Source organism: Xenopus laevis, chromosome 6L, assembly GCF_017654675.1.
Source record: "Xenopus laevis strain J_2021 chromosome 6L, Xenopus_laevis_v10.1, whole genome shotgun sequence".
Classification (NCBI taxonomy): domain Eukaryota; kingdom Metazoa; phylum Chordata; class Amphibia; order Anura; family Pipidae; genus Xenopus; species Xenopus laevis.
In genome coordinates this window covers 49,136,477-49,149,430 of record NC_054381.1, presented here as the reverse complement: position 1 = coordinate 49,149,430, position 12,954 = coordinate 49,136,477, and the positions used below count along the sequence as shown (strand labels likewise).

General features: G+C 40.3%; 2 protein-coding genes across 2 annotated transcripts in view; one reads left to right on the top strand and one right to left on the bottom strand.

Annotated features, from left to right (window-relative positions):
- The window catches only part of rarb.L (retinoic acid receptor beta L homeolog), a 620,347-nt gene that overhangs the window by 250,189 nt on the left and 357,204 nt on the right, over window positions 1-12,954 (bottom strand). The window lies entirely within an intron of this gene.
- On the top strand, window positions 5,441-6,526 carry LOC108705833 (calcium-independent protein kinase C-like). The gene is made up of 2 exons (XM_018242625.2): window positions 5,441-5,803; window positions 6,259-6,526. Exons 1-2 carry the CDS (start codon window positions 5,675-5,677, stop codon window positions 6,352-6,354), a joined length of 225 nt encoding a protein of 74 aa, XP_018098114.2. The 5' UTR covers window positions 5,441-5,674; the 3' UTR covers window positions 6,355-6,526.

The following is a 12,954-nucleotide window of genomic DNA, read 5'->3' as shown; positions in this document are numbered from 1 at the left end:
TTGGCTACAAATACAGTGAATGGCAGAATATTTAGAATAAACCCCCAGGAAGATCTTGGCCAACAGTTCAGTACCGCCAATCAGAGCGCAGCCAGTCCACATCGGTGTTACCAAATAGCCAATCACAGCCTTTATTTGGTACCCCCCAGGAACTTTTTCAATACTTATGTTGCTCCCCAACTCTGTCTATATTGGCTTTTTATATGGGCTCATGGAATGTGGCTCATGGGTGAAAAAGGTTGGGGACCCCTGCTCTAAGCAGCGTACTTGCCTACATGAAGACATTTTAGGAGCATACCCACACAAACAAATATAGTATACAAAATAAATTATTTAATACCATTCTTAAAAACTGTATGCAATGGGATATTTATAAATTTGGAAGACTGTCTCTAACTCTAAAGCAAAAGATATCTGAACCAAATTTCAGAATATTTATGCAGACGTTCCTTTCTTTGAGTTTCTTCATCGAATTGGGAAGGGTAAGGTATGTAAGTAGTCACTTGTTCACTTATAGTTTGCCCTTGATAAAGGCCCTAATGTGGGCCCAAAACGTTGGATACACAAGCATGAATAATAAAATATGATGGTTCACTGATATTGGAGTGTGTGTTTTTCTGAACCTTATTTATATATAAACTGTATGCTGATATGTTACTAATTCAAATACATTCAAATCTAATCATGTGGACTTGAATAAAAGTACTTGCTGAGAAAAATATGAATAGGTAATTTTCAATTCAGCAAAACTTGACAACTTTATATCTGTAACAGTCTGAATACTTTTCCATGGTTTTCTGCCTAAAAAAACTACTGATGCCAAGGAATGCTCTTGATATCCAAAATATGTCTAGCAAATGAATCCTATCAGATGACAAAATATTCAGGTCTGATTTGCTACCTTTTGTGGCATAATTCCTTCCACAGTCAGAAAAAGCAAACAATAACATGGAAGGCATTATGGAAACATGTAATGCATTAATGCAAATGATTTCATATACATTGGTTGTGAGTACTGCAAAACTTCTGGATCCCTGGCCAAAAGCCACAAAAAGATCCAGAGTCTTCAGACTCCCCTTCGCCAAGGCCAGGGGAGCCCACTTATCCCCAACTCCCCGGCCAAAAGGCACCTCAGGGGTCTTTGCTGCAAAGTCTCTCCCTGTCCAATCCGAAAGCCTTCAGGGTCGGGATAACTGATGGACCTCCAAAGAGGTCCAAGCATCAGGGTGTTCCCTCATAGGGTATGCTTTTGACTTGGAGGCCAATGCACCGAATGCGAAAGTTTAATGAAGGCAGAAGCACTCCCCACCTCCCTCTTGGCAGCTGCTGGCACAGGTACATGTTTGTGGGCAATACCTTGGCTTCTGCTTGGGGCCCTGTACGGCAACATTTTCTGGGCCCCCTGGTCCCCGGCCACCCTCAAGCCCCACCCCATATCTCAACCACCCCACAGTAAAAAGGACTCACAGACATCAGAGCTAAAACATTAAACCCCCCTAAGCTATAAAAAGCCATTGGTGGCCAGCCCCCCCCCCACACATGTTATAAAAAGCCATTGGTGATCAGGTTACCCCACTAAAAGTAAAAAAAAAAAAATAATGGCCTGCCCCCCCCCACAAGTTATAAAACTCTATTGGTGGCCAGGACCCCACACAATTTATTAAAATCCACTGGTGAACAGGACCCCCTTCAATTAAAAAAAAACAAATAAACATTGGTGGCCAGAGTTATAGTTATAAAAAGCCATTGGTGGCCTCCTTTAAGTTAAAAAAAACTTGGTGACCAGGCCCCCCAAAATTTTAAAAAAAAATAGCTTGCCTGGGTTTTGTGTCTGAGAGGGGCCCGACCATGCTTCACATACTTGATTAGCCGGGACCCCTGCTTTCAGTGTGCTGCCAGTTCCTGCATGCAAGATTTTCTCCTGTTCAGATTTTCTGTACCCTCATTGGTTCTTTAAGGATAAGTCCCGGTAAAGCTGCATTGGGATTGGATAGGCTGAAGGGGAAGTTTCTTCTTCCCCTATCCAATCCATTTACAGCTTTACCGGGACTTAGCCTTAAAGAACCAATGAGGGTACAGATTATATGAACAGGGAGAATCTTGCGTGCACTTAGCTGCTGTCCTATTTTCTGAAGCTGGCAGCAAGCTGAAAGTAGGGGGGCCCGGCTAATCAAGTAAGTGAAGCATGGCCAGGCCCCCTTAGACACCAAACCCTTCGGGCCCAGGACAACTGTCCACCCTGTGCCCCCCTGATGGCGGCCCTGAATATGGTGTCTGCTGTACAGGTACACACATGTTTGGGATAGTTGTGAAATCATAAACATAGGTGAGAATCATGTCCATACTGACACATCACTGATAGTTCTGTCACCTGGAATCAACTCAGTAGTGCTACTGGAGGCACCTGCACACATTCTTCTTACAAAGACTTATATAAGAACTCTCAGTTACTGTTAAGCTAACTGTACCAGTCCTACTGCTCGAATCCTTACAATGTTCTGCATATCTGTAAATGTTGTGTATGTAGTTTGTACATGTAGGGAACCGTATGCTCCCCTATGGCTTTACATGCCAACACTTCCTTGTACTCTGGTTGCTAAGCAAAAGCCCATGTGACTACTGTAGCTTATTAGAATAATGTGTACAGCTTATCACTGGCCCAGAGGCTGATGACAAGTTCCTGCCACTGGTGCTGGGCAGAGGGCGGGACTTCCTCTTTCCCCCTGTCACTCAAGGAGGATGTGGTTGCTAATGGGAGTCTGGTGCTCAGACCCCAGTAAAGAGCATGCCTTGGTAAAGTCAGGGATACAGGGACCCCGTGAATGAGGTGTAGTCATTACAGAGTAGTTCTCTGTACCAGCACTTTCTAGGAAAATGAGGCAGATAGAACTAGTTTAGCAAGAGCAGCCTGGCTCCAACTAGGAGGGATAGCAAGGGGGTAGCTCTCCCCTCAGGCAAGACTGGTCTGTAGTGTAGGGATCACAGACTAATAGGGATTTATGTTTAGTGCTTTCCCTGATCCAATGTGTGGGGATCCAGGTCACGGTACAAATGCTCAGTAAGGCTACAAATGTATTGTTATTGCTACTTGCTGTTACTCATCTTTCTATTCAAGGCTTCTCCTCTATTCATATTCCATTCTGTTATTCAAATCAATGCATGGTTGCTAGGGTTATTTGGACCCTAGCAACCAGGTGAAATTGCAAACTGGAGAGCTGCTGAATACATATCGAAATACGTCAAAACCAACAAATAATAACAAATGAAAACCAACTGCAAATTATCAACCCCTTTAAAGTCCACTGATAATATTTTGACTGGACCTGATCTTCTATGGGGGGTGCACAGTTTTACATTCAGATGCCATTGCATGCAGGCTATGTCACATGCCAGAGTGGCAGTTGGAATCAGAGGTCTAGAGACAAGTACCAGTGGCAGTTGGGATCAGTACTTTGGTTTGTCTCAGACCAGAGAGCATCTCTTGGTGATTTGCGGATTTCCAAGAGATTCAAATCGATTTCACAGTGCGGAAAAGTGATTTTTATTTTTGCAGCTGAAAGCAAATTCACAAACTTTAGTTGAGGTTGCTTTTGAAGAAAGAAGAAAACCAACTTTAGTCCAATATTTGAGATCTTATTGGTACCGCCAAGATGAAGAGACGAATCGACGACAGGAGCAGCACCGAGCAAAGAAGTGGGAGAAAAAGGAGCAAAAAGGTGAAAAAACACGGGTGCAGCTCAGACAAGGAGCAAATAAAAATCCAAGGAGGAAAAAGACCCCGACGCAGCTCCTCAACAGAACGTAAGTAGAACCGGGTGATTTAATACGTCTGCATCAACTGTTTTTTGTACCTAATCCTAAAATATAATGAATCCTCATTGGTGGCAAAACAATTCTATTGGGTTTAAATGATTTTTTAGTGGAAAAAGTATTAATAATCTGTATCAATTAAATTATCTCAGTCTATTTCAACTGTCAAAATATATTTGTCAGTTGGTTATCTAAAGAAGTGATTTATTATATATTTAACTGTGTCTCTCTGTTAATCTGTATCAGTGTAACTATATATATCATATATTTGTTTATTTATCTATCTATATATAGATGTGTGATAGTATATATAAATGTTTGTATCTGTTTAGTGAATAGCTGCTTCTATTGCAAATACTTTTGCAGAGAAGAATTATTATTCCTGTTGAACTTATTTTTTCCATTAAAGGGGTGGTTCACCTTCAAGGTGACCTTTAGTATGTTATAGGATGGCTAATTACAAGAAACTTTTCAATTGGTCTTGATTATTAATTTTTTATAGTTTTTGAATTGTTTTCCTTTTTCTTCTGACTCTTTCCAGTTTTCAAATGGGGGTCACTGACCCCCTCTAAAAAACAAATGCTCTGTAAGGCTACACATTTATAGTTATTGCTACTTTTTATTACTCCTCTCCTATTTAGGCCCTCTCCTATTCATATTCCAGTCTCTTATACAAATCAGTGAATGGTTGCTAAGGTAATTTGGACCCTAGCAACCCAATTGCTGACACTGCAAACTGGAGAGCTGCTGAATAAAAAGCTAAATAACTAAAAAACCAGAAATAATAAAGATTGAAAACCAATTGCAAATAGTCTCAGAATAGCGCTCTTTACATCATACTTAGGGTAAGGTCACACAGGGAGATTTAATCACCTGTGGATTTAGTCTTCTGGGAGACAATCTCCCCGAATTGCTTTCCCCTGCCTTCCCCGTGAGGCAACTTCAGGCAACTTTGGAAAACGAATCGCCGTGAGTGCCAATTCGGGGAGATTGACGCCCAGAAGAAGAGGCGATTAGTCGCCAGGCGACTAAATCTCTCCGTATCTGCCCATGTGCCTTTACCCGAAAAGTTAACTCAAAAGTGGACAACCCATGTAACTACTAATTACCATTCTTTAAATTTGTTTATAGCATTTCTCTCAGAAGGAGGAAGTGGAGTAAAGAGGCCCCGTGTGGAAGAAGAGCTTCCTCTCCCAGTAGCAATCAGCAACTGCACCATCCATGCTGAGCTTGGGAGTGGAACATTCGGCAAAGTAAGTGCTGGGCTTCTGGGTAACCATACCTGTGTTTTCTAATTTAGTATTAAGGAATATAAGAAGCAGGGAATTCCCATATATCTTTACTGAAGTTTACCCTGATGGGGGGTTTACTTTAATGGGGTTTACCTTAACGTGGTGTGGTAGGTTACCAATTTTATAATCACAACTTTGTAACTAAAAACCCTATTCTTGTAAATACATGTACTTCCAGAGATACTAAACTACTTATCAAACAGGGGACCAGGGAATGTGCATTAATCAATCGCCCTCTTTTTTTACATATCTTAACTGAGACATTATAAATAACTGTTAAGGAAAGGCCAGATAGACCCTGGTCTAGAGGGCAAATATTCTGAGCTTAAAGGCGGGCTCTTTTCATAAATGTATCACTAGCAAATGTTTTGGGATGAATAGTTTATGTTTATTATATACAGATAGAATGAGAAACAATTTGGAACTGGCTTGAGGGGGAGTAGCACAAAATTGGCCTATGGTGAAAAAAGGAAAATCCGGCCATGGATCATAGAAGTGGACATATAACATTTTATTTCTTATTCTGCCTTTTTTAGGTATGGTTGGTATCTTTTCCTAACAGGAGCCAGCATATGGCCATCAAGGTCATCAAGAAGAGCGAAAAGACCAACATGTCCGACATCATCACTGAGGCCCGGGTACTGAAGACGGCTGCTGGATGCCCCTACCTTTGCCAAGGTCATGGATCATTCCAAACACAGGTACAACATATCATCACTAACTTTATAGGGTATTTCACATTTAGGTTAACTTTAAGTATTACCAAAGAGGGCAGGATGTAAACAGGGTGGGTCACGGAATGTGCAGAGGAGTACCTGGGATACCATAGTTGCAACTTTATATAAGAATACTCTTACTTTGCCAGAGGAGCACAAAATGTGTAGAAAAAACCCCAATTACCTTTTTACATTTTCCTTGAACTCCAAAGTAGTATTCTTCAGAAAATGCCACCTGTAGTATTTTGTCCAAGTAAAACCTACCTAACTGCTAATTAATCATTTATTTAGTACACAAGGATATTGACCAAAAAATGTTGCTACTGTGCGCACGCATTCATGTCTCTAAAAAAGACACTTTGTGCAAAAATTTGTAATCACATGTTTTCAGCCATATGTGCTTGTAGTTTAGTAATTTTGCCTTTTATTTCTTTAACCAGCGGCATGCTCTGCTCGCTATGGAGTATGTCAGTGGAGGGACCCTAAGAAATGTCATCAAGAATGCCGGCCAGCTGGAGAAGGACTTAGTAACGTAAGTGACTTTATGTGTTTGTAATGGGGTAACAGAGCAGGAGCTGGCCTAGAGTACATGCAGAAGGAAGGATGGAAAGAGGTCAGCATTCGGAATCTTCAGCCAACTGATTTTCATCTTTTGTTTTTGTAAAGGAAATCACCTAAGGAATCTATGTATGTAATATATCTGTAATGGCACAACAAATAACATCGTTATCTTCTATAAAGTGTTGTCCTGTAGCTTCACTTCCCATTGCAGTAAACCCACTGTCTCTACAGCAATTAACTCATCACCTCATTAAAATTTGCTAGAATAGGGCAAAAAGAGTTGTGTCTCACCCTGTATGGAGTGCAGCCTTTGTTAAGACACATGGAGATGTGACCGTCATTCAGAATGCTGAATGCTTGAAGGACTAGGGCAACCCCTTGCATTGAGCTGTAAGGGCCATGGTGTTATGTCCCATAGCAGTCCTACAGGTGTGCCTAGCCTTTAGTTAGTGGGCCCTCATATATTACAGCAGGGCCAAAGCACCGTTATAATAATAACTATAGTATAAACAAAGCAAACAAATGTACTCACTATGGAAATGTTAATTTCTTTTCTCCAAAGATTCTACGCCGCAGAACTGGTGTGCGGCCTGCAGTTTCTCCACTCTAAAGGGATTATTCATCGGTATGTAAAATTTATAAACATCCCATATATTATCTTTCTGTTCATATATTGTTTCTGCAAACCCATTGTTCTCTCAAATAAAATTAATCTTATGCAAATGGTACATGGTGCATTTTGCCACATACATACTCCTTTTATTGCAATGCATTGAAATCACTGCCAGGATATCAGTAATAAAGTATTAAAAATAGAGTATTAAGAAAATAGAGTATTAAAAAGAGTATAAAACAAACTGTAACACCCCATGAATTTGGGGAAGAGGGTTCACATTCCTTCTCACCTCCACTCATAAAATAGTACTGGCTGACTCCCAACATTTACATTTACCTCTCACACTACTTACCTGCTCTTTCTCAATTCCTTTTAATTTTTTAACCCTAATGTTTACCTTGCAGGGATCTTAAACCAGCTAATGTCCTGGTAACCAACGAGGGACATATAAAGATCGTCGACTTTGGTTTATCAGCTGAGGGCGTGTTTGGAAAGAAAAAAATCAAAGGCGCAAAAGGAACACTGCCCTTTATGGCCCCAGAGGTATGTGACTGTGATTTAATTTAAATGTTTATAGAAGAGAGGTAATCGATTCTCTAAGTTGTGCTTATACCTATAAGTCTTTTTCATGCATTACTCAACTAAAAATACATTTTGTTTTTTTTGTGTTTTGCTGGTATATGATTTTTTTCTATACAAAGCAATTCAGATTAAAAGGGGAACAAAAGTCAATCACTAGGTGGGGTCTCAGATAGCATGCTCTGGGTTCCTTCCTACACATCATTTTAACTGTTCCCAGGTAACCAGTGTGCTGCCCAGGGTGGGACACATGCACCCTAGAGTAATTGCTGGGAGTTTACTACTCATGTGAACAGCTTCAGCACAAGAGAGAGTTACAGAAAGAGCAAAGGTTTAGTTAAATGCATGCAATAGAGGATTTTAATAACAATCTTTTTTCTTTCTTCAAATCTAGGTGTTAAAAGAGAAGAGATATAATAGAGGAGTAGACTGGTGGGCATTAGGGATCATCGTATCTAAAATGGCATGTGGGACCTCACCATTCATAGAGTACGGCAACAGTACAGAATGCCGTTTATCGATTCTTCTTGAACAGCCATGCATTCTAATAAGGTTCAGCCCCGAATTGCAAGATCTCCTGCGAATGGTAAGTATTGGAATTTATGGAGAGGGTATAACTAGTTCTGCTATATTATATCATTTTCCAGAGAACTGATACTGGTTCCTAGAGATCTAGCAGTGACCCTAACTGTATATTCTTGTTTGCTGAATAGTGTATAGGCAATTGGACAAAATCCCTGTGCTATGAGGGTATTACTGACAGGGGTGTAGCTTCATATTAGCAATAAATATCTGATAATGTTATTTTTCTTTAGCTCCTGAAGAAAGATCCAAAAGAACGACTGGGCTGCAATGGAAATATTCGGGAGCACCCATTTTTTAATGCCATTGATTGGGTGCAAATAGAAAACCGGACTCTACCACCTCCTTCCCAGCCAAAAGCAGTAAGTACATGACGACATGTGTTTTGGTAGGCTACTGCTTATTATGAATAGGCACTTATCTTGAAATCTCTAGATGTTTGTGTTTTAATACATATTCAGGGCTAGAGACCAGTGTCTTCCTGTACTACAGTATCTACATAGCCGGTTAGGACTAGGCCTAGGTTTATTAACTCTGTGGAAAACTCTCAATGGCATTCCACAACAAATACAATTCCCCTTTATATTTTGTATTGTACTAATGCCATCTACTTTACTTACATTTTTTTTGGTAACAAACTAATTTATATTTTGTTTAACTGCAGTTGTCACCTGTCGATTTTAAGAAGACATGCGAGGAGCCACCATCATTCTTGGAGTCCCTGAAACATACTATAACATCAGGTGATCAGGTATCTCTTCAAGATATGGCATGTCTGGATTAAATTTCACAGGTTCCAGCCATTTCTAGACCTTTTGGCACTGATGGTGATCTTATACCCTACCATCGTCCCCATGCCACGACAAACATCAGGCCCCATTATCAATTCAATGACTTCCAGTCTTCTCTCCTCATTATATCTCTTTCATCTTAATTTTGGCTTACCGGAGGTTCCATCAGTTGCCATCTGCCCCAGGGTTTTTTTTTTATTAGCCCCTGCCTCTGCCATCACCCTCTTCTAACACTTGCCACTAGTCATTACCATCAGCCTTTTCCTCCACACCAATGGTCTATCACTCACCATTTCCATTATTCCCTGGCTAAATCATCACCACCTATTTATGGGCCTTTCCATCTGGTTCTGTCTGACCCTTTCTATCAGTCACTGTCTCTGGCCCTCAGCCAATCAATGGTCCATTTCATCGGCTCCTCTCCTCTAGCCCTATTATCTATATTAGTGTCATTCACCGTCAGCTCCTACTATTGGGTCCTGTATCCCCATGAATCCAGCATTACCATTGGCCCTAAAACCTTTGCACCCAGGGGTGATTCTGCCCTCACTTCCACCCTGAGGCAGCCTACCCGATGCCACTCCTTTTAACCCCCGTGGTTACCTTTTAACCAGGTAGAAGTGGGCTGCATCATTGTGCAGAGAAATTGCTCACTCTGCACTAAAATAGTCTAAATTCCCCTTTAAAAAAGATAAAGTTGACACTTAAGGGTACTAGGAACAACTTTTTGCCTCCCCTGTAACCCATAGGCATTACTGTCTGAGGCAAGTACCTCAACTAGCCTCATAGCGGGAGCGCCCCTATTTGCACCACACAGTACACTTTAATATTATCCCCACCTTTCATTCATACTCCAGTTATTTCATTTATGTATGTTATGTTTGGCTAAGGTATATAACTAAAGGACTCTTATTTAAATATGGATTTATTAAAAACACGAATTGATCAAGACAACCTGTAATTGTATAGGCCATTATATAGAAATAGACAGCAAGTAAAACATGAAATAGGAAACTAGAGTATAGTCTAACAACAATACTGCACACAGTTCACTACTGATCCAGGGATTTATCCGATTGCCATATTGGAGTCAGGAAGGAATTTTTTTCCCCCTCTGAAGCACACTGGACACAGCTTCAGATGAGGTTTTTTTGCCTTCCTCTGGATCAAGATAAATAGGAATTTTATGAAGATAAACAAGAATTTCATTAATGAAAGGTTGAATCATGTGGCTATTAATATTTTTTAACCTTACATATTAAAGTACTACTAATTACTAAATTATGCAGGATAAGGTAAAATGATAAAATGTCAAAAACTACATTGGTTAAAAGAACTCATAGTTCCGTATTACCTCATAAGAACCCCCCTATTATAGCACCAACCTCATATATTGGTAGTTTAATTTTTTTAACAAATTTGCCTTAAATTATAGGAAATAAATTAAATATCAGGCATTTTATTCAGTGGTATAGGCATAGCAAGGGAACATATAGATGAAATAAAATAAAATAAACTTGATTTCAATGATTAAATATGGTAGAAAATAATATTTAGGACCAGGAATAAAGTAGATGAATTTTGTACAAAATAACTAAAATAGACTAATTTAAACAGAAAAGTTGCAGCCATATTGATCCACAGGTGAAAGGTTATTATTTGTGATAATTATTTAGATTAGCAGTAATTTTTAGGGCTCACTATTAAATAAAAGACCTTTCTGTTCCTCGGGTTCAACCAGCAATCTTTATTATTAATGCTTCTTGAACCTACGGAAGAAGAAATGTCTCTCAAACGCTAGCTGTAATAGTTCTTAGTGCAAATAAAAAGTATATCCCAACAATACTTACTTTTTGCCTCTCTAATAAGATGGTTAGGATACAGGGGCAATTCTAGTGATGCCGCCCCCTGCTCCCCAGGGGTTACTTTTACTGAGCCAGAGTGGGTCCAGCGGGGCAGCGTCACTAGTGATTTCTGCACTAGAGGAGTCAAATTTCCAATTTAAATAACAGAAATTTGGATTTTAAAGTTACCAGGAGTGCCTTTTTGCCACCCCTGCTAACTTGTGGGCTGCTCCAGTCTGAGGCGAATTTCTCAACTTGCCTCATGGTGGCAGCGCCCCTGTTAGGATAGGTTAGGGACCTGCTCAGAGAGTCTACCTTGACGTGGTGGCAGGCTTGATATCCTTTGGCCAAACATATGTCATTTTCCTAAAGTACCAGAATGATTATTGGATGCCATTCAGGTTGTACAGAACTACACGATTATTGATTATTGATTCTTGACCACAGAAGAAACCAACTGAGACGACTGAAGATAAATCCCATCAGCGAATATTTCCTTTACTCAGTCTGATATTCCTCTTTCTGTAATAAAGTTATCCAGGAATCCTATTGTTATGGTGTTTTCTGTGTATCATACCATTTATTGGCCAACACCTCCACTGAGTTATACCTTAGTAATCCTAGCGTCACAGATATAGGGTTGCCACCTTACCCCTTTAAAACCAAACACATATGCAATCCACAGCCTGCATGGATAATTAGCAATTCATTTAGATGCATGGCTCCACACAAATCAGTTCAGTCTGCAGCAGCCATCTAAATGAATTGCTAATAAGCCATGCAGGCTGTGGATTGCACATGTGTTCAGTTTTAAAGGGGTGAGGTATGTGTCTCATTCACCCATCCATGGATAGATTTACTATAGCTCTGGTACAGAAAAAAAGTGTTAATATAGAGACACTGGCATGTGAGCAGGAGTTTAGTCTTTAATGTAGCAATATAGACAAAATGGCAGTGCTACATCCAGAAGTCCTTTGGGACGTGTCAGTAAAAGACAGTGAATGGAAGGGAGTGATTGTTTCCATTTCAGGATGATCCTGCTAAGTTCATCTTTGGTAAAGTTGCAGTACTTGCCTCCCTGGAATGGGAAGAGAAATGCAGTCTGTACTACTGTCAGTGGGGCAGCTGTAACAGCAGGAGAGGAGGCCTCTGTGGGAAGTGACTTTGTTATAAGTGGCCATGTATAACTAGGGAAATAGGAATCACACACAATACTGAAATTGTGCAACAACAGCTGCAGCCAGTTGGTTTATTTGGAGCAGCATGCACATATAGGCGCTAGGACTTCAGCCCCTTCCTCAATGCAATGTTCACAACACACAGCAAGTCATGTGACCTAATAAACCACATTCCCATCTCCCAGCAAACTTGTCGCTGCACCCTCAGCTTTGTGTGCGGTTCTTATTTCCCATTTATGGATCTCTGCTAGAGATTGTTTTGGTCTTAGACACTGGTATTTTGTCTGCTCTCCTAAAAACACTACAAAATACTTGGGCAGCAAAACATCTTTGGCCCTGAATGTGCCCTAATATTAGCTGCCAGAAAGCACCCAATCTGCCCACTATATGTAGAAACTGGGACAGCGCTGACCAAGGCTTATGTACTAATTCTAAAATATTCTGCAATATCTATAAAGCAATGTTTGGTTTGCATTTCAGCATCTTAAAGCAAAATAGCTTGAATACATATAAACTTATTTATTAAAATAGACAAAATGTTGCCAGCTTTATTAAGAGAGACCAATCACAATCAAACCTGCACGAAACATTCAGACAGTGTTTGGCATAGAAATAGTAGCACTCAGATTAGTTTCATTTACTAACAGATCTACATCAATGTTCTAATTAAACCCAACTGTGTCCACTGCTGATAAACCCTGTTATTGAATTTGGATTGACACTGTCTTGAGGCAAATATGGCACTTGTTAGGTGTTTCATTCAGGCTGGATTTGTGGAGAGGCCACCAAGGCCCAGGCCTAGTGTGGCAGGATTTTAGAGGGGCGGCATGCTGACCAACAACACCCACATTAGTTCAGAAACACTGGGGATGCGCAGGACAAACAAACAATCGTTTTTACATTTCCCCTGCACCAATCCTATTGCTCTGGTCCCGATAATGAAAATTTGAGCAAATAAAAGGGAGGGGACAAGGGCAATCAACAA

Coding starts and splice junctions, on each gene's coding strand:
- LOC108705833 (XM_018242625.2), top strand. CDS start 5,675: ATGGCCATCAAGGTCATCAAGAAGAGCGAAAAGACCAACATGTCCGAC. Junction 5,804..6,258: donor ATGGATCATTCCAAACACAG/GTACAACATATC, acceptor TTCTTTAACCAG/CGGCATGCTCTGCTCGCTAT.